This window comes from Aedes aegypti, chromosome 1 (genome assembly GCF_002204515.2).
Source record: "Aedes aegypti strain LVP_AGWG chromosome 1, AaegL5.0 Primary Assembly, whole genome shotgun sequence".
Classification (NCBI taxonomy): Eukaryota; Metazoa; Arthropoda; class Insecta; order Diptera; family Culicidae; genus Aedes; species Aedes aegypti.
In genome coordinates this window covers 145,853,413-145,875,922 of record NC_035107.1, presented here as the reverse complement: position 1 = coordinate 145,875,922, position 22,510 = coordinate 145,853,413, and the positions used below count along the sequence as shown (strand labels likewise).

The 22,510-nt window shown below is 40.6% G+C and overlaps 2 protein-coding genes across 7 annotated transcripts in view; both read left to right on the top strand.

Annotated features, from left to right (window-relative positions):
- LOC5565257 (protein unc-13 homolog 4B) overlaps window positions 1-22,510 on the top strand; it is a 148,370-nt gene that overhangs the window by 89,693 nt on the left and 36,167 nt on the right. For 2 of the 6 annotated variants that reach the window (XM_021850021.1, XM_021850014.1), the window contains exon 2: window positions 3,369-3,536. The exons of 1 other annotated variant lie outside the window; for it this stretch is intronic. In XM_021850021.1, coding sequence (XP_021705713.1) covers window positions 3,454-3,536 — 83 coding nt within the window. In that variant the 5' untranslated portion in view covers window positions 3,369-3,453. Of the gene's footprint in view, window positions 1-3,105; window positions 3,228-3,365; window positions 3,537-22,510 lie in introns of those variants that run through there. 3 more of the 6 variants (XM_021850026.1, XM_021850019.1, XM_021850006.1) reach the window with 2 other exon arrangements.
- Window positions 15,036-22,228, top strand: LOC5565255 (succinate-semialdehyde dehydrogenase [NADP(+)] GabD). The gene is made up of 3 exons (XM_001649567.2): window positions 15,036-15,242; window positions 15,318-15,647; window positions 20,594-22,228. Exons 2-3 carry the CDS (start codon window positions 15,339-15,341, stop codon window positions 21,827-21,829), a joined length of 1,545 nt encoding a protein of 514 aa, XP_001649617.2. The 5' UTR covers window positions 15,036-15,242; window positions 15,318-15,338; the 3' UTR covers window positions 21,830-22,228.

Sequence of the window (22,510 nt, the reverse complement as noted above, 5' to 3'; positions counted from 1 at the left end):
GTCTCGTGGGCTTCCCGGGAAAACTGTTCTCGTCCATGATTTTCCATAGCTTTATGCGATCGATACTATCGTATGCCACCTTGAAAACGATGAAAAGGTGAAGCGTTGGGACCTGCTATTCACGACATTTTTGGAGGATTGGCCGTAAAGTATAGATCTGGTTCGTTGTCGATCGGCCGTCAACGAAGCCGGCTTGATAACTTCCCACGAACTCGTTTACTACAGGTGACAATCGACTGAAGATGATCTGGGTTAATACTTTGTAGGCCGCATTTAAAATGGTGATCGCTCGAAAGTTCTCACAATCTAACTTGTCGCATTTCTTGTAGATGGGGCATATCACCCCTTCCTTCCACTCCCCAGGTAGCTGTTCTGTTTCCAAGATTGTGCTTTTCAGCCGGTGCAGACAAAAGGTCAGCGCTCATCTTTATGAGTTCAGCTCCGATACCATCCTTACCAGAAGCTTGTTTGTTTTTGAGCTGATGAATGGCATCCCTAACCTCCCTCAAAGTGGTTGCTGGTCGGTTTCCATCGTCCGCAGTACTGACGAAGGCATTTTCTTCGTTGTCTCAACCTTCATTGACTGTGCTTTCTGTGCCATTCAGATGTTCGTCGAAATGCTGCTTCCACCTTTCGATCATCTCACACTCGTCCATCAAGATGCTCCCATCCATATCCCAGCACATCTCGGTCCGCAGCACGAAGCCGTTGCGGGATGCGTTGAGCTTTTGATAGAACTTACGTGTTTGTTGAGACCGGCACAGCCGTTCCATCTCCTCGCAATCCGTCTCCTCCATGCGGCGTTTTTTCTCCCGAAAGAAGCTGGTCTGCTATTGCCATTTCCGTCTATAACGTTCCACGTTCAGCCGGGTCCCCTGCTGCAGCATGACCGCCCGTGCTGCATTCTTCTCCTCCAGAATCTGCCTACATTCCTCGTTGAAACAATCGTTCCGTTAACTCCGTCCCACGTACCCGACGTTGCTCTCAGCTGCATTGTCGATGGCTGCTTTCATTATTCTCCAGCATTCCTCAACAGGGGCTTCATCCAGCTCACCCTCTTCCGGTAATGCAGCCTCGAGTTGCTGCGCGTATGCCGCTGCGACATCCGGTTGCTTGAGCCGCTCTAGGTCATACCGGGGCGGCCGTCGGTACCGTACGTTGTTAACGACGGAGAGTTTTGGGCGCAGTTTGACCATCACCAGATAGTGGTCGGAGTCGATGGTCGGAGTCGATAGGTCCTGACGTCGATAATGTCGGAGAAGTGCCGACCATCAATCAGAACGTGGTCGATTTGTGATTCTGTCTGCTATGGTGATCTCTAGGTGTATCGGTATGTAGGCCTGTGCTGGAAGAAAGTGCTACGAATGGCCATATTATTGGAGGCGGCGAAATGAATTAGTCGTTAGCCGTTTTCTTTCGTCAGCCGGTGGGCGCTGAACTTTCCAATGGTCGGACTGAGCTCCTCCTTCTGGTCAGCATGAGTGTTTAGATCTCCTATGATGATTTTGACGTCGTGACTTAGGCAGCTGTCATACTCGCGTTCGAGCTGCGCGTAAAAAGACACTGACACGTTAATGCTTCCAGTGGGCATTTATGCCCTTTGAAGGAAGCACCACACTAGACAACGGACTAGCATGCAACGCCCAGTGGCACAGTCGGAAAACAGTCCTCACGAAAAGTTTACCGGCCTGAGGCGGGAATCGAACCCACACTCCCTAGCACGATGCGGCTAAATGCCTGGTGACACTAACCGCACGGCTACGAAGCCCACCAAAAAGGCATCTTTATCATCATCAGTGCTTCCGTAGTGAGGGCTGTGCACGTTTATTACGCTGAAGTTGAAGAACCGGCCTTTGATCCACAACTTGCACATTCTCTCATTGGTCGGCCACCACTCGATCACGCGCCTCTGCATATTACCCATGACTATAAAAGCTGTTCTCAGCTCGTGTGTGTTACCGCAGCTCTGGTAGATGGTATGGTTACCTCTAAACGTTCGCACTAATGATCCCTTTCAACACACTTCTTGCAACGCTACAATGCCGAATCTGCGGTTCTTTAGCACATCGGCAAGTATGCTCCCGATGAAGTTGAGAGATTTACAGTTCCACGTACCGAGCTTCCAATCGCTAGTCCCTTTACGTCACTGTGATTTTCGCCGATTGTGATTTTGTGGGCATCGTATAAGCGATTTGTTTTAGCAAAACAGTGTTGCCAAACATTCTGAGGGCGAAATTAAAAGGCACAATAGTCACATCTACTCTTTTGATACACAACTAATAATGATGAGCTACTCTCTGGATGTTTCTTGATGATGATGTAAAACATTCTATCTCCAAGGGCTGTGAGTCACGATATGAAATATTGCACTAATATATACACGAGAAATACATGAAAAATACGACACTCTGAGCGTGATGAGATGACTGAGAGGTAACTTCTTAAATCAGCTCTATCGATTGCAAGACCCCGATCTTCAACAGTTGCTGACTAATTCTATACGTTCAAGAGATGTAATTCTACAAGATATATGCAACGGGTTGATGTACAACCAAAACTATGTGATATCACAATTTATTTTTTGCTGTGCATCATCCAACGGCCTGCTATGTTATACAAATCCCAATTTTAGTCTATTTGATGTCCTAATTTCGAACAAAATTAATTCCGAGGGTAAGAAGTTTCGCAAAATCAATTCCCATTCACGTTAAATTATATTTGTTTACTCATGATTAATATCTATGTGACCTATAGGTAAAGATGGAATGATGGAATTTTTTTTGGGATATGAGGAGATTCATACATCTAACCCCCTAAGGATCACTGTTTCATTAGGCTCTTCAAACGATCTAACAAACTGTCTGCCATACCTCATTTACATACCATTGAATGAAGCAGAAACTGAAAATTCCAACACCGATCGTAAAAATCCCCTGCGCTTGTAAACCCTATCAGCGTAAAAATATGGACAGCGAAAGTCATAGTCGCCAATGCTGCTGCCGATTGCAAATATTAGCAAGCATCACGCCACGGGGACTTACTCCAGCAAGTCCAAAAGTTTGGATCGAGTGCTTAGCACGCCTCCATTGTCAATCCAAGTCAGTGTCGCTTTGGGGCACGATGGATGCTCAATTGTCGGATTGGGTGCTGGTAGATAACAGTAATGAGTGGGTGTTTCTTGATCTTCACTTGGAGGATTTGCGTGCCTATTTGGAATTTCATCGAGAGTAAGTATTTTTATCGATTGATTTAGGGCATCGGTATCAGCAATCATAGATCGATACGCAGGAGTAATATAAGTGACCTTCACAAGTGATGGACATAACATGGTCCAATATGAGTTGTAATGAGCCTCTTATTTCAAGCAGAGTGATAGTGAACCATTAATCGGTAAGCAGCGTCCAGTGATATTTATTAGTGAAGAAAAAGTTCAAAAGGAGCACAACAGCAACAATGGATGAAGAAGCAATGTGGAAAGGGATGTACGAAAAGATCCAGGAGCAGAAGAAGCAACCAGTTTCTGAGCATCAATCAATGTAGGTTATCATATAGCTCAAAGTACTAGAAGGGTGTCAATCATCAATAATCATGAGAATGAATTCGTATCAGTGCTAGAGCATAAAGAAATGCACATCTAATTATTTTTAAAGATTTTGAGAGGAATACATTTTCAGCACAGTGTTAACATATTAAAAAATGCTTCATATGATCATGTCTAACCTCACCTGTTAAAGTTAATGGTGACATTTCATCAAATTTTCGCGTTACTATTGAAAGCCAAAGGGACACAAATCAACGCCCCAATTGATGTTTAGCTACTGTGATGAACGGTCCCTGATTAAACAATCAATAGACTTCGTTGTTTATGTTCATCTATCCACTATCTAACCGATAAAGATTGGCATCAAGTTAGTTTAATGGACGCAGCAAAGCCAACATGCAATAGAATGAATAATTTAATTGCTACGGGACGGTCTGATGTAAATCATCTATTTGACATAATAATTACCAGTTTTACGAGTAAGGTAGTACAGTTAACATCCTGTGATTGAACTGGGTTTCTAATGTGTGTATCAAGATCTATTAGTTTTTACGAGTTTGTGCTTATTTAGCCCAGTTCTATGAAATAGATCAAAACGTAGTTCAAACGATGTCAATTATGGGTAATATCATTATCAAAGTGTGAAGTGGACTATGGAAATAATCAACCTTTTGTATTCAGCCCTGTAACTCTCCATCATATTATTCTATGAAACAAACTTTTATGAAGCCTAAGACTACAAGTAACAATACAAACTACTACTGTGCTATCTGCGCCATTCGGGTGCTCAAGATTCTTCTATCCTATTAATTTGGAAACTTTCTTTTCTTTTTTATAATATTTCCTCCATTTACGATGCAAAAAGCTCCGATTCTCCAGTTTCAGAAAGCAATGTGGTTTAAGCTTAGCTTAGCTTAGACTGACTACACATATCAGCTTCACTTGTTTGCTTGGCTATATAAAAGCACTCAGAGAAAATAGGCGCGCGACCTGAGAGGGAAAACAACTGACGACTGCTCGGGCACTTTAACTCTATCTATTAAAATAAAGGATTTATATCGATTTTCATATAAAAACCACTTCAAAAGTACAAATACTCACATAACTTTTTTCTTATCGATTTTCATGGCTTACAATGTTTTAGGGCTATGTATTTATTTTCAAAATGCAAAACTTTGTTGAACATGCTAAGTGAGCAACAGATCGGTCGTCGTGATCTAATCGCTGGAAGTAATTATGGATAATAGGGGAAGTACTATCGGGATCCCAACATACAGGGGATAGGCAAAATGATTGAGATAGGCAAAATTTTGCTCAAATTTCAATGCTTATAACTTTTTGAAAAATGGATGCGTCTGGAACAGGGTTGTTAACGTTAATCAACGATTAACGCCGTTAACGTTACGATTGTGGAAAATCAACGTTAACGTCGTTGCGTCAACGTCAACGAGTTGCGTTAAATCAACGTCAACGGATTATCGCTAACCAAGCGTTAATTGTGTGGTTTATGTGGCTGCTATTAACATTTTTTGTTGCGCCGATAAATAAATCGTTACCATGCAGACATCGTATCTAAGAAAAGTTTGAAGACATATTTCATTATGAATACCCACCCCATTATTATCATTCTGTATCCAGCAGTCTGCCTGTTGAAACATAATAATCCCGATCTCAAAAGGAACGTGTCTTCCTTTGACTTCGCCCAGCAATTGAACGGTTCCAAGCAATTAAAGTGAACCATCGAATCCAAAGATCACAAGCATATTGGACCGAAAAATTTAGCTGCGCTCCTGGTTGACCAACTTTCCGAGTGGGAAGATTCACTCAACAAAGAAGACCTGAACTTACAAACAACTGCGCAACAAGTCAAGTTAAGTACAAGTTTTATCGTACTGTCACCGAGATCCGAAAAAGAGAAGAATCGGCCTGAACGCAAGCAATAAGGTGCCCTGATAATCGAAGAACATTCCCTACAGCTTTCCATTCAGTTGATCTAGGACCACAATGTTCCACGACGCAGCTTGTCCGTCCAAATATTTTTTTTTTGACGCTGTGATTATGTAATTCCTGCAGAGCATCGTCTATCGCCAGCATAGCTGCCATTCTAAAGGGGATTACAATGAGTATAGGAACCGGAAAATTGCTTGAAGATCTTCAGAACAAGTTTAAGCTATACTGAATTTCTTCATTGCATTAGGTTTCGGTGAATTATATACTCTTAAGCTTAGTATGCTGTTTCGCTCAAGAAAAGTAAAGAAATTGCTTGACTGAAAGGGTCAAGAAATTTCCTACAGAGAGCCCCCTTTGAAGTGACATTTCTTCTCAACTGCGTACTGCGATCAGAAAAAAAGTGATTTTCTTGACCATTTCTTGGGAGAAATTTTCCACGCATCGAGATAGGCGATTCCTTTTCTTGTTAGTAGCAAACCGGCCTTTAACCTTAAACTTAACGCCAGATGCAAACGACGGCATTTGTTAGACACTTATGTTAAAAGTAATTTTTAAAATAGGGGAAAAGCACCACCCACACCAGGTCAAAATCGTATTAATGGGTCGCCATACGATTTTGACCTACTTTGTATAGAAATCCGAAAATTGGTACAGCTTTTTCCCTACATACATATATAACAATAAATAATGATCTTATGCTGCTGCGTAAAGTGTTTCTTTATTTAAATTTATACTCAACTTCAAAAACTAAATAATGAAAGCCAAATTTTGATTTTTTGAAGCTAGGTAGGGGAACTTACCTATTGTCGGCCGTTTTGTTTTCTTCGTCATGAGAGTTTTCATTTATCTATATACCGTTTTTATACTAAAATTATCGACACAAATTTTATGACTAATAGGTTTTAGAAAACCACCTGAGACTAAGCCGCCGGAAATACAACAGGTCGCCTTGTCACAAGACGAAAAATTTAACGCGAGGAATAACGCTTTGTCGTTGACGTTAAATCAACGCTATACGTTAACGTTATCGTTGATCAACGGCTCTTGAAAATCAACGGTAGTTCCGTTAAATCGTTGAAATCAACGTCAACGAATCAACGAAACGGCGTTGATCGTTGATTAACGTTAACAACCCTGGTCTGGAAGCATTCGATGGCAAATTTGGTCTAGTTTCAAGAATTTGCTTGGCCACCGGACACAGGAGATGTTCCGGATTTACAAGGTCATGTTCAAATCACGTTTTTTTTTTCTGTCGCTTGTTTTTTTTTTTTGCGGTGTGACGTTCTATGGATGTGAGGATTTTTCCAAGAAACTAGATCCAATTGGTAACTGAATGCAGGTGTACGCATTAAGATTCGTTGGAAAACTTCCGAGATATGGCTATTTCCGTAAAACTTGTTTCGGAAAATATCATCAGTCACGTTTATATTTCCAATCGTGTATATATCAACCGGAAGTATATTCAACTGCACAGCAAAAACATCTTAAATTTACATGTCACGTAAACTTTCATGATTGTCATGTGAATCGAATTATCATTTGACATTAAACGATATATAATGTAAACTGCCTCATCGCATTCAGGAATGTTTGCAAACTTGAGTGAAACTGAAACATTTCATGATCTTGCATCCAACATTCGCCAATGTTGCATGATTTCTTGTATCTTGAAAGTGAAATTGAAAACAAGATCGCTCAGTTTACATGATTCCACGTTGAATGTTCTGCCAAAAATAATGCACATGGATGGATCGACGGCGTGTCATTCCATGTGCATTATTTATGATTGAATTTTCAGCGGGAAAATCATGTAAATCGAGCCGTTTTGCAAGCAACATTCTTTGAGAGAAGGCGTTTCGCGTTCAATATTAAGGAATTTGGTAACAATGTTGTATATAATAGATGTGTTTATAGGTTTTATCATTGAATAATACATGAGAGATGGCTTTAAATGATTGAAACTAAAATAACGTTACGTGTAAATCTAAGATTTTTTTGGTGTGTGGACATTAAACTTCAAGATGATGTTTCCAGGAAAATATGCAGAACCATTCGATGTTCTGACCAATCTATAGTAGGTTTTAGGTGCCCTGGGGGAAATAGCCAGTTAGGAACATGTGCGGTACCATATCAATATGGGTATCAACTTTTAAGATTTTTTAAGGTAATGCTTTCGAAAGCAGCTGGCCGGGGGATGTGGCCAATTTAAAAGATGTCCAGAACCATATCAATATGGGTAACAAACTTCAACATTTTTGAAGCTGAGACTTCCGGAAGCATTTTCAGAACCACCGGCTGCTATGGCCACCCTATAGTAGGTTCGAAGAGCCCCAGGAGAAGTGGTCAATTTCGTTCATGTCCGGAACCATATCAATATGGGCATCGAACTTTAAGATTTTTGGAGATGATGCTTCTGGAAGTAGTTTAAAATTAGTTACTTCCCCAGGGCCACCTCAAACTTACCATAGAGTAGTCATAGCAGCTGGTGGTTCTAGAAATGCTCCCGGAAGCATCATCTTCAAGAACCTTAAAGTGCGATACCAATAATGGTATGCTCCAAGTATGTTTCGAATTGTCCACATCCCGCGGAACAGCTGTAATCTACTATTGTATGTTCATGGCAGCTTGTTGTTCTGAAAATGCTCCCATCACCTTCAAAAATGTTGAAGTTCGATGCCCATATTGATATAATAACAGACACGTTCAAAATAAGCCACATCTTCCGGGGCACCTCAAACCTTCTATAGAGTAGCCATAGCAGCCAGCCGTTCTGAAAATTCTACCGGAAGCCTCAGTATCGAAAATATTGCAGTTTGTTACCCATATTGATATGGTTCTGGACATGTTTTGAATTGGCCACATCCCCGGGGGCACTTGGAACCTAATAAAGAGTGGTCATGACAGCCTGTGGATCTGAAAATGCTTTCGATAGCATCACCTTCAAAAATCTTAAAATTTGGTACCCATATTGACGTGGTACCGCACATTTCCCTAATTAGCCACTTCCCCAGGGCTGCTGGAACCTAATAAAGATTGAACAGAGCATCGAATGGTTCTGAATATTTTCCCGGAAGCATCATCTTGCAGTTTAATGTCCACTTGGATTTACTTCCGATAAATGTATACATGATTGGATATGATATTTTCCGGAACAAGTTTTACGGAAATGGCCGGAATCTCGGTAGATTTCCAACGAATCTTAATGCGTCTACCTGCATTCAATCATCAATTGGATCTAGTTTCTTGGAAAAATCTTAACATCTATAGAACTTCACACCTTCCTGAATTCCTGAAACTAGATCAAATTTGCCATCGAAGGCTTCCAGATGCATCCAATTTGATCGATTTTTCAAAAAGTTATAAGCATTTGAATTTGGGAAAAATTTTGCCTATCTCAATCATTTTGCCTATCCCCTGTATATATCTCAGCTATACTAGTCCGAATTAGCTGAAATTTTGATACTTTGTAATTACGATTTATCGGATGGGCATCTAATTTTTCCGAAAGAGGTGCTCTTTGGGAAAAAACACGTAATTAGGCAGGGGCCATTTATTACCCTCCCCCTAGGACGTTCCGTAATTTGTGGACGGCACCTTATTGAATTGAAATCGAATTCAGGCTAACTTCTGCATCCATGAATCCTCTCGTGGTGTATGGGTAATGTGCCCAACCCAGTAAACAAGGGAATCGTGAGTTCGATTCTCACCGAGAAAACGTGTAACTTTCTCGTAAATTTAACACCAATTTGTTCATTTTATCCAATTGCGAAGTAGGGTAACCAATATATTTTGGACCACCTGGGCCATTTTCCAGTAAATTTCCCAGTTTGAATCGTTTATTTTATCTGAAATTAATTTAATTTAACCGGTTCATCCATGCAACCGTTACAATACGTTACACACAGAAATCGAAGCCGTCAGAAAATTTTCAAAAACTTTTTTCAAATTACTGAACTCAAAGCGTAGAATTTCTTCTGTTTTTCGTTGTCAATTGATTGATTAGATTATGGGCAAGCATATTAGGCATTTCACGGTGAAATTCTATCTCTTTCGCTGTTCAAAACTTGAAAACAATGGTGCCAGTACCTGTCAGGTACTGGCACCGTTGTTTTCAGATTTCCCGAAGGAGGGAAAGAGAGCGATTTGCTGATGACGTCACCGTGCATTGAGCAATTATGCAACCAGTGCACAGTGCTTACAAGGGCCTAAATTCGGGATCAAAAATGTTTTGCACCCGAAAAGTTGGTTTTAGAGGTGTGGTGTCTTCAGAGAAGTTGTTCGTGATGTAGAAACCCTTCTTAATCAAGTATTATTTTTGTGATGAATCCACCTAGCAGTGAGATAGATTTTCACTTTTTTGCAAAAGTGAAGCTACACCAATGGTGTCTTCGGCAAAGTTGTAGATAATTTCACTATATGAAAATTTACTGAATACACTTTAGCTCTATCTATTCAATTTTAAGAGATATGGGTCATTTTTTGTGAACGAGCACTTAAAACTATTGTTTTTTTGTTACAGTGATCCCTCCATGAGTCGATGTTCCATGACTCGATATCGACTCATGGAACCATACTGGAAACAAAATTTCATGGTTATTATGATGGTCCCTTCAAACAGCTTTTCAAAGGATTGCTGTTCCATGACTCGATATTTCCATGAGTCGATGGTCCCTTCAATATCGACTCATGGAAGTTTCACTGTATATCTTTTTCCGAGTATTTGTGAGATTTTTGAAGATACAAATCTGGCAAACGATGCATCGAATCACATTGATTTTTATTTTAGCTTTGTGCCCTAGTAGATAGCATAAAATAAGAATATTAAGCTTGTTAATTCAATATTTGTTCAGTTAAGTGCTTTTAAAATGCAGACATTGCGATGGCCACCTATTCCGATGTGCTTTTCTTTGAGCACAGTGGATAATGTAAGTAATCAATTCGCCTAAGACTACAAATCATCATATGAACACTTATGTAATAATAATAACAAGAGAACAAAATTGTGGACAGAGAAAACCAATAAAAAGATAATCTACATAGGCAAGATGTGGATAGTCGACTGTATTATTGCACAGAAATATATAAAAGGGGTCTAATTTAAAATTTTCTTCTTCATATTCACAAAAACAAGAATCTATAATCTTAACAAAACACCCAACAGCTAAATAAATGGCTTGTTCATGGTAACAGATGATAGTCCATTGGAAAGTCATTTCGTGACAAACGAACACCACTTTAATTTTATTTATATGGAAATATGGATAGATTTATAAAGATTTTGTTCTCTTGTAAATAAAAAAAAAACGAAATACCACAACAAAAAAAACATTCCTTCCTTTATTATTATTATTTGATGCTTCCGTTTTTAGACAAACATACTACTAACATATTCAATGTGCTTTATACTACGTTCAGAATATAGCTGATGTTACGTAATATAGGCTCTCTCACAGAATTCATATAGGGTAAGTGTTCCCTTAGTTGTGGGTGTTCCTATAGTTGCGGTAGTGCCGTTTCCACTGATTTTATTACATTAGCCACAGAACCGACACTGCCAATCGACGTTTTGGCTTGTTGATACATGGATAGTTGAAAAGAGCGTTCAAATTGCTTCAAAACTGATGAAATGTCACTAAAATTGCTAAAACTTTTCTTGCTTGTACCAATAGTTGCGGTAAAGTGTTCCTATAGTGGAGGATCCCATAAGAAAACAACGGATACCGCAACTATAGGAACACAAATTAAAGAAATACCACAACTAAAGGAACAGTGTATCAATAGTGGAGGCATTATTTTTCACTGACATGCCGTGGATTACTGCGATGAAATCATTTTTCTCATTAAGTTAAAAGCCGTTACTCCCCGTTGCAACATTCACATGTACATTAATTGCGCTTATTGAATTTAGGCGGTTAAACGAAGTTCAATCGTGCTTAGTACCTCCACTATTGGTACATCTACCCTATCTAGTTTTCACTGTGAATCAGATGTATGACATTTGATATAAAAATATCGTATCTTAGGCAATAATATGTAAATGTTAGAGGAAGGTGAAATAGTCGATTTTTAAACATGAAATATCATCTAACTCCGATAATATAAAAGAATCCTTTTTGATGTCTTCTAAAGAAATGCATATTTTATCAATTCAAACAACTTTGTAGAAAATAAGAAAAATCACAAAAATACCCAGAAAAAGATGTAACGAAAAAACTAGTGAAATTATTTACATTTATTTTTCCTCAGCCGAATCGACAACCCGTGCGATCATATGGAGATGTAGGTACAATAGTGTTGCGTTTTCTCATACCTACTGTATTCAATGCCGGCAGATAGAGTTATGGTGAGGGATAAGTGTGGACTAGCAAGATTGTGGGGCTTGGGGATGCTACAAAGGACATTAGCCAAATACTTCAGTTTACCGTAGCGTAGCCAAAGACAAATTAAAGACCTCCATGTTCCTTGCAGATGCCCAAAATTTTATGGCTCATAAGGTAATCTAGAATGAGCCTCTGTACGTGCCATAAATTCTTTTGTTCTCGTGACTTTTACTGTGCGCCGTGTGTTGGTGCTGTCTCGCTCTCTCTTACGGGCAACTTGAAAACAGGGAGCACAGTAAAAGTCAAACGTTTTATAGCATGCAAAGGTTCATGCCGTGAAAAGTGTACTGCGATCTGTCAAACTTGGGTACCTTTTGCACCACCGAGGGACCGAATGCAGTACTAGAAGTGATACCCAATTTGAGCCCGAGTGGGACGGACCTGGCGTAGCTGTAGTATAATTGGTAATGCGTCCATGTACAGAATGGAAATTGTGGGTTCAAGTCTCGCCGGCTACATAATCTTTTAGCACAATGTTACCACAATTACACTTAATTTGGCAAACATATCTCTATCTGCCGATATTGAATACCTTTCCACTGAAATTATTTACAACTTTACCGAAGACATCATGGGTGTAACTTCACTTTTGCAAAAAAGTGAAAATCTATCTCACTGCTAGGTGGATTCATCACAAAAATAATACTTTTTAAGAGGGGCTTCTACATCCCGAACAACTTATCTGAAGACACCATACCTCTGAAACCAACTTTTCGGGTGCAAAACATTTTTGATCACGAATTTAGGCCCTTGGAAGCACTGTGGACTTTGTCGCCAATCGATAAAAAATGCCAGGCATCCAATTAGCAAAGGTTACACACTAACATTCCTTCCCCCAATCCCACCTGACTGCAAGGACGTGGCCGGCGCCGTTATTGATAAATAGAGTCACTGAATTATGCACACTGAAGAAGATTATGGCCAATCCCAGCCGAACTTCTAGTTGATTCTTTGTGCATTTTCACTGACTTCGGTCAATCACGGAATAGCAACCATTGATATTTGTAGTCAGTTCAAGCTAAGCTAAATCGATGTAAAATGCCAGGGGTCCAAAATATATGCATTTTGGCATGTTCTTTGACTTGGCTACGTTGTGCAATTAATTATTTGGGACAAAACACTAAAATCACTTCCTTGGGGGGTCCAAAATACAACCGTTGCCCTAGTTTATTTTAGCAATTGAAGGATGCAATTGAGATTATGTTGTAGATGCTTATTAAAATATGTATGTTTTATGTCTATTCACTTTTCCAAATATTTATTTTATTTTTTTATGTTGCAAAATATACAAAGCAATTTTTATCATAAATTTAAAGTCGTAAAAATAAGACCTTTGCTCATTTATTTATATATCATTAATTTTTATAAAACATGACGATTTGATAGTTTTGTGATGCCTCCAATAACTTTCCTCGATTTGGAAAAAATTCAAACCATGTTTGCATAGTCAATGTTTTATACCTTGTGAATATTTATTCGGACTTATTTGAAATATTTTCCTGTTTATCCCGTTATTTTTGATGTCGTTAAAAAATTATGCCTAGTGGTATAGAGATTAATATAAATGCTGCAAATAAATTCAAAACGTAAGTATCCAAAGTAGCCCCGGAATTTCAAAGCGCATCTTTTGATGCAAAATGTTTTATGACCAATCTTCTTATTATCCACTAGTTTTTCCTTACAGTCAGATAGACATGTGGTGTATTTGACAAAGTTATAGAAGTGTCAATTTAAAACAACTTTGTCGAAGATACAAATTTTCTATTTTCCATACTTTATGAGATATATGCAGTAGTATGTATGTAAATGACCATTAGACTGATGCAAATTTTGAAGTTTTTGCTCCCCTATGCTTAAACGGTGTCAATTATGATGGAAATAATTCTCCCAAAATTTGAAGTGATTTGGAAGAAATTTGGCTGTGCACACGCCATTTGAAGTTTATATGGAAATTACTATGGAAAAGCCAAACCTTTTGTGTTCAGTCCTCTATCTGCTCGTCATAATAATATATGAAAAAGCGAACACACTCTTCCCATGTAAAATCTTCCCAGCTACAACTTTGCCGAAGACCACATTTTGATGGGACGGAAGGATAATTTGTTATTCTTGATTCCAAAGACTCAACCATGCTGAAATGATCATTCAATTACTTTCAGAGCAACACTGCTTTTTTGCTATAGAACATAGTAGCCTGGATTACTTTGATCTATTCTTCCCGCCAGGAACACCACTGTTGCCTGCCGAACTGCTTACTGAAGGCAAACCCACTTTATGATGATGAATAACAATTTTTCCTGACGTCCAATCAAAATGTGGTCTTCGGCAAAGTTGTAGCTGGGAAGATTACCCAAGGTACCCAAGTTTGACAGATCACAGTACACTTTTCACGGCATTCTAGATTTTGCTTTATTACCTTAAGTGCCATCAAATTTTGGTCAACTGCAAAGAACATAGAGGTCTTTATTTCATCTTAGGTAAATATATCATGGATCGCATCACCAACCAGTGATTCCCACATCCTTATCTTACTCCACTAGCCCAATATTTTTTCCATGACAACTGTGGAGATGCAGAGGCATACTCGGTCACTAGTAACAATGATTGTCCAACTAAAATTCCTCTCCTTGCGTAAGGACGCGGCCGGCCCCATTATTGAATATGAAAATTTGAGCCCTCGATTTGTGCACATTGAGGATGGTGAGCTAACCCCAAGCCCCATTCATTGGATCTCTGTGCAACTTCGATTGTTCTGGCCAATCACGGAGTAGCAACTAAGAATTGTACGGCTATCTATGCTCATGATCATGCTCTGTATCATGGATGCATCCATTATTTCCGAATATCATTCTCTATTCAGAACAACACATCCCGTACAGATATAGCATGTTCCATGCGTATCGGCCGTTCACATTGCAGCATGGTTTACTACGATACAGCCACCGACACAAAATTTATTAGTCCGACGTCAGACTACTAGATAGATGGTCAATTGGTCATGCGCAGTGGAGTGACGTGCGACTGTTTTTGGCGAATCGCTCTCTCCATTAATCTCTCATGTGCCCCCACGGCACCGGTACTGTGAGCTGCTGAGCGGAATCTATTTCGCGATCGTTAAACTAGTCGTCTCTTTCTCTCATCTGGTGCCGGTTGTATCTGTGCCGAAGCAATCTAATATGAATTTATTTATGTGACCTTGTCGCACATGATTTTGACAGTTTAGAAGAGCAGTTCAGTTGAGCATTCTCCGTCGCCAGTAGCAGTCACTTGAGTTGGCGAATTTGGCGATTCGTCATTTAGGTCTGAAATTGGAGCCTTGACAGTGAAACTATCGATTGTGATTTGGATCTTGGTGAGAGCAGAAATACGGGGTAAGTTTGTTGTGCTTCCGAGGCGTATTGATTTTTACAGTTTCTGCAAAATAATGTTCATTGGTTTGTTTTTAGGATTGAGTAATCGTTGCAAATATGTCTGCGATAGTGATAGCGTTGAGTCGCGCTTCGAGGCTGCAGCGTTCGGTTTGCAGTAACGTGAATCTGTTGCAGCGCTGTATGCATAGCCTTCGTCAGGATAAGGCCTTCGTCAATGGCCAATGGGTTGGAGCTCGGCAGGGTGCTACATTCGAAGTGACCAATCCGGTCAACGAGAAAGTTATCGGAACCGTTCCGGACATGGACGTTAACGATGCTAACGAAGCAATTGATGCCGCGTACAATGCATTCTACGACAAAAAGTGGCACAACAGCACGGCCAAGGAACGGGCCGCCCTGCTGAAAGTAAGGCAAATTGATAAATGGAACGATTTATCTGTGACATGGTAATGCACTGGTGCGCGTTTGAGTTGATGGGGTTTGTGATGTCAAGGTTGCGAAGCTCAATTAATGGCTAAAACATTTCTATACACATTTAGTTTCGATTCTCCCGTTCGCCACTTTTTTGGCAATATTAGAACAGCAGAACATTTTGTACCGAGATTCAGTAGTACAACTGTAACAAATAATAATTTTGTGCCAAATTTGTTTCCTGTCGAAATGGTTCACATTTCTTTATCGCATTATTCGATTTTCTTATCATGATTATTGATAAACCATAAAGGATTGGAAGTTTAGAATACCATCTTCAGCTATGGATTTGCTGATGGTTCTCGGCAATCAACGGTAACCTGGGGTTAAATTAAACTTAACAGTTTGGAGTCAAACTGCATTTTTTTTTTCAAGAATGCTAAACGTTTCGTTAGCATCATAGAAACCCAATGTTCAGATGTTTAACGATGATTTCAAAGCATTTTATTTTCCAAAAAGTAAATTCAAGACCTGTTGTTTAGTTATTATCTTGGTTTTACATCAAGCAATTAATTGTTAAAGATGTTACGCCAATTTACTTGGTCCTCGGTGGAAGTGTCTCTCAAACTTCGATTTCGCCCACGCTCTCTAGACCTTGTTGCACTTGATCAAGTCACTATTAGAGAACTATTAGAGTCAATAAACATCGAGATGATGGTATTTTTATTTTTTGTATCTTTATTGATTTATTTATTTTGATGGGTTTATTTACCCAGCGTTACAGCAAATGATTCCCTAAGTCTTCTCAAATACTGGTTATTGGATGGAGCATGGAGAGGAAAGGTCAGGACATCGGCAAGGTTGTGCATGGACGAGAACTACTTTCAATTTTGAGGAAACTTATACAAGCAGACGAAAGGAGTCCAAATAGGAAACCCGCTCTTTCCGTTTTTGTGCGAGCTATTCATGGTGAATCTTGAAGAAACTTTAAAGAAACAAGGAGTATTACCGGATAAATGATAGAGATATGTCGACGACATTTTCAGCGTTATCAAGTGGAAGGATCTACCTAGGATGTTGAATACAATCAACAACGTGCACAAGGATATCAAGTTCACTCACGAGGAGGAGAAGGATGGAAAACTAGCGTTTTTAGATTTGCTAGTTCATCGTTCAACTTCGAAATCTATAGGAAGTCTAAAAACACCCAGCGTTTCATCACATGATCCACACGATGCAGACTCTACTCCTCAGCGAAGACGGAAAGACCAAGGAACTGGAATATATCTACGAGACGGCAATGATCAACGGATACAAGGAAAGGACGATAAAAACCATCATCAACAAAAAGGAAAGACAGCATACTCGGAGTGCTTTGACGACACTCACCCCTATCACCGAACCCATTAAGATAGTCTCCATCCCATACGACAGTCACATCACCTATCAGCTCCGCCCAAAGCTCAAGAATTTCGGAATCGATTTGATGTTCTCTTGCTGAGATAATCAATTCAAGACTTCGTTAGGCTCTACCAAGGACCCGTTCAGTGTGTTAACAATAATGGCGTTTACAAAATCATTTGTCCTCACTGCAGCAAGGTCACATTGGTCTAACAAAATGGTCGCTTGATGTTAGATTTAAGGAGCACTTAGTGGAAATAGGAAATACTCAGAAGACGTTAGACAAGGGGATGACTCACGATTAACGATGAGGGACTTGAGCACGTGTGGGTGTCTCTGAGAATGAGAAGAAGTAGTCTTGCAGCATATATTCCTCCGGATAAAGGGTCGGATGTACAAGTGACGAATCGCCATATTTTAAGTATGGAATCCGTTATTCCTAAACATGATTCAGTTCCTGTATTTAGTGATTACAATCGACCTGGTCTTCGTTGGTTGAGAAACAGAAATAACTCATGCTGTCACTTCATCCTCTCTGACGCAGTTTAATGCGGCATTGCTAGACGGAATGTGCTCAAACAATATGTGGCAACTGAACTGCTACGGCAACACGTTGGAATTGTGGTTCGTTCGTTCGTTCGTTCAACGGTTTTCACAACTTACACAGTAAATGTGAGCGAATTCGTTTCGTTTTGTCTACGGAATATCGAGCAAGGGCGGCAGGTAGATGCTGTCTACACAGATCTGAAAGCAGCGTTTGACAAGGTTAATCACAACATATTGCTGGAAAACTTGGGCAAGCTAGGATGTTCTCCCAGATTTGTTGAATGGCTTCGTTCATACCTCTGCGGTAGGAAGTTGACTTTAAAAATTGGTTCTTCAATCTCACGATGGTTTGGGGTGCCGCAAGGAACGCTATCATACACCTTGGGGACGGCGTCCTTCTAAGCAATGGGGGGATAATCTGCTCAACAGACTCCGGACCGAGGTCCGGGAGTGTGGGGTTGGGGACCATTTACTACGTGCAAGCAGTAAACAGGACTACACCCCCGACCCACTAAACCATTTCCATTGCCGCCAAACCCTTCGTCTCTCCGGGACCACCAAGAAGGCATTGCTTCGGAGAGGGGCTATTGCACATCGCATCCTCCAGGTTAGCTGCGTAGCCATGCAGCAACGAACATCGATGACACGCTTATGGGGGTCCACCAAGGTAGCATGCTGGCGCATTGCCAGCTTCCCGGGTGGTCCTCACCTCCCGTTGTCCGCTGAAGGCGGGCAGGGTCGACCACTAAGCCCGCGCCCAGCTGCACCGCAGGTATCAAGAACTGATACTGCGGGCTTCGCAATTTGACCTACTGAAGGCTCAGGCCCTATCAGCTAGCACCAGCTGGGATTGCTGACGAAGGGGCCTCCACCTGCCCCGAACAACCAGAGGCTCGTATCCACCCAGTAGGCCGGCGCCACGACAGCAGCGCTACCAGGATGTTCTCCCCGCGGCCAGCTTCCCGTATAGAATCCACCCAAAGACGGTTCATTAGATTTGCGCTACGGAACTTGCCATGGAGTGACCCACTAAATCTACCGCCTTACGAGAGTCGCTGTCTTCTGATAGGACTTGAAACGTTGGAGCAAAGAAGAAAACGGGCTAAAGCTCTGTTTGTAGCTAAACTAATAGCCGCAGAGATCGATGCGCCCAACTTGCTTCAAATGATTAACTTCAATATCCCAAACTACGCCATTCGCCGTCCCGATTTTTTCGATTACCATTCAGACGACGAGACTATTGGGCAGAGTTCTCAATAAAATAATAACGCCGGAATTAGATTTGAACTTAAAATACTAATTTAATAACGCAACGCTTCTGTACACGACGAGAGGTAACTTGATAATGGAAAAAATGAAAAAGAATGATCGCAGCAGTCGGTGCGATTGCGCGCCAAAATAAAACGCAATGGAAAGCGTTTTGCTACCTCCATGTGTCAGCACGCGTAAAGGAGTTCGTTCAGTTTGGCCGATGATCCAGCAATTGATGTCGGCTTAAAGAGACTACACTTCCCAAGAACCAGTGCGATCAATAATGGAGTGTATTAACGAAGTTTTTCATCTGTTTGATGTTAATATTACGACCAAGAAATTCAAGACAAGGCTTTTACGATATATGTTTGACCTGGGAGGGAGAAACCAATACAGAATTTCTGTACGTCATAGTGAGCCGGGATTCCGCTGTCATGAACTGTCACTGTGACCAGATCTCAAACATTGGACTAACATGGAAAAAGCGCGTAACTGATTAAAACACATTTTCGCATTTCATCAAAAGTGACAAAAATTGAATGAAAATCAATTCATGCACAAAATGCAAGTAATGTCACGTGAGCACCTTTCAACTGATTGAACATAAAGCATTGAAAAACGCATCGTTTTACTCTTTCCAATGAAAATTAATATTTGGTGCATAGAAAACTGTAGCCCTTTTTCCATGTTTGTCAGGAAAGATCGAAAGTACACAACAAAAGAAAACTAGCGGTTTTCCCCAAGCCTGCCTTGATTGTTGTTGGCAAGCTGGAGTTATCTTGCAGTTCAAACAAACGTTGTTCTATATTTTGTGTGTAATATCGGTGCCTCCCTCCCAGTGTTTGACTAGTTCTAAGAATTTATTCATTAAGACACAAAAGTCGTAAGAAATATACAAATAACAATAATAATAACTTAACTTAACTTTATAGTTAATACGATGGATTTCTTCAAGTCGAGTCTAGAACACGACACTGAAGACGGCCTTCTAATTGAGGTCGAAATACGAGTATCTGTCAAAGGATATAAACTTTACAGAAATTAAATGGTATAGTGCTAAATTTAGTTTCATTTAAGAACCTTAATTGTTAAATCCTGCTCTCCGCATTACACCTTCTAGCAAGTCCATCACCGTGTCGAAGTCCCTGGATATGTCTGTGCAGTTCAGGTATTCGCTGTAGTGCTGCTTCCACCTTTCGATCACCTCTTGTCCGTCAGATGCTTCCATCGTCATCCTTACACATTTCGGCCCACATCACGAAGCCTAGGTCTATACAATTTTGCTTGGGTGTTTTCTGACTACCTGCCATTCATATTCATATTATTAGAGGCACGAGGGTATGGGCTATCTAACATGGTTACAAAATCATTCAATTCAATGCTCAAAATCCGATGTCTTGTTGAGCAGTGATTTGAAATGTTTGCGGACACCCATAAGCGGGAACCTCCTGAAGGTTTTTGTTGAATCTCTTAGACGATACGCTATTGAGGTAACTCATGAATAGTGGTTCTGCTACTCATGGATTTGACGACGACTATCTTGGTATAGTCATCTTGGGTTTAATAGTAGGTATGGGCATACGAACAACGTTCAACCTGATGCAGAACGCTTTTAAAACTGTTCAGAGCTTTTGTTTCGAAACCATCAACTGAAACCGTCGTCAGTGCAGCCATTACCAGTCAAAACGAATCATCCTTATTTCATTCCTATCTCCATCTTACCAAACTAAACCATATTGCAGAAATGGTTCCACCTGATGGAGGAAAACCGACAGGAGATCGCGAACATTATGACGGCCGAGTCGGGCAAGGCCATTCCGGAGTCGCTCGGGGAGATCACCTACGGTAACTCGTTCGTCGAGTGGTTCGCCGAGGAAGCCCGTCGGATTTACGGTGAAATTGTTCCGGCGCCGATGGCGAATCGTCAGATCATGCTGACCAAGCAACCGATCGGTGTGGCTGGATTGATCACCCCGTGGAACTTCCCGCATGCAATGATTACGCGGAAGGCGGCTGCTGCCATTGCCGCTGGCTGTACGGTGGTCATCAAGCCAGCTGAGGACACTCCTCTGACAGCACTTGCTCTCACCAAGCTTGCGGAAGAAGCTGGCTTTCCAAAGGGAGTCATCAATATCGTGACTAGTAGTCGGAAGAATGCGGCTAGCATTGGTGAGCTGCTGTGCAAGAGCGAAAAGGTTGCTGCAATCTCGTTTACCGGTTCCACAGAAGTGGGCAGGCTCCTGTACAAACAATGCGCCCATGGAATCAAGCGTATTGGTCTGGAGTTGGGAGGCAATGCACCATTCATCGTCTTCGACTCGGCTGACTTGGACAAGGCTGTAGCAGGCGCAATGAACTCCAAGTTCAGGAATTGCGGTCAGACTTGTATTTCCGCCAATCGGTTCTTGGTTCAGGAGGGAATCCACGACAAGTTCATTGCACAGCTGATGGAAAGAGTAAAGGCCCTTAAAATTGGTGACGGTTCTCAGGAAGGGATCCAAATTGGCCCACTGATCAACCACGCGCAAGTAGATAAAGTTTCAAACTTTGTCGATGATGCCAAACAAAAGGGTGCACAAGTAATTTGCGGTGGTCGTAAATTATCCGACAAAGGAGCACTATTCTATGAACCAACAATTGTAACGCATTTACGTGACGATATGAATTTGTATAACGAGGAGGTGTTTGGGCCAGTTATATCAGTTATAAAATTCAAAACGGAAGAAGAAGCATTGAAGATTGCAAACGGTACTCAACGAGGCCTGGCCGGGTATTTCTACAGTACAGATTTGAACCAGGTGTTCCGAGTGTCCAGATTGCTTGAAACGGGTATGATTGGCGTGAACGAAGGACTTATATCTTGCACTGAGGCTGCGTTCGGAGGAATCAAAGAATCTGGCATCGGAAGAGAGGGATCCAAGCACGGCATCGATGAATATGTTTACATTAAATATCTGTGCTATGGAAATCTTGAATAAACACAACCAGTGCAATCTATAGAACTCATACGCAGCTGCAGCCATATGAATGCATTATCTGGATCGTAATTTTCATTCTCTCCGTTGCACAGTGCGCGATATGCATATGCTCCATATGCGCTGATCTAATTTAAAACTCGTTCCTTTTTACGCATTCGAGTATACGTAGAAATACCGTACTCACAATAAGATCAATCAGCTTATTGTTTTACTCAAATTGAGCGATTGGATCGTCTCGATATGTTGTTATGAGATTGGAGTTATTTTACTCGGTAATGCATAGAAATCTAGCAAACGTAAATAATAGTCTTCCAATTTGTAAGTTAAGCTCAATATAAACCAATAAATGCACGCAATTATCGAACAAAAAAGACCTAAATATACATATGTGTAACTTAATTTTACCCCTTTTCATTCACTACGATGTTTCCGAAAAGTCCGACCAATCTGTTCTCCAATTTAAGATACATTATAATTCTAAGGCGAAAATGTTTCAATATACACTTACCGATCATCTCGTAGACTAGGGACGTTCTGATATTTCGGAATATCTTTATTTTGCTTGAGATATTTCTTTTTTTTACATTCCCTTCAACAATTATTTATTTTGTGCATTTAAAATTAGTTATCTATCGAATTGTACAGTCAACTCTCACTTCCTCGATATTCCGCATCTGGATA

Excerpts from the sequence above, each read along its gene's own strand:
- LOC5565255 (XM_001649567.2), top strand. The coding sequence starts at position 15,339 with ATGTCTGCGATAGTGATAGCGTTGAGTCGCGCTTCGAGGCTGCAGCGT. Across the intron at positions 15,648-20,593 it reads AACGGGCCGCCCTGCTGAAA|AAATGGTTCCACCTGATGGA; the intron begins GTAAGGCAAATT and ends ACCATATTGCAG.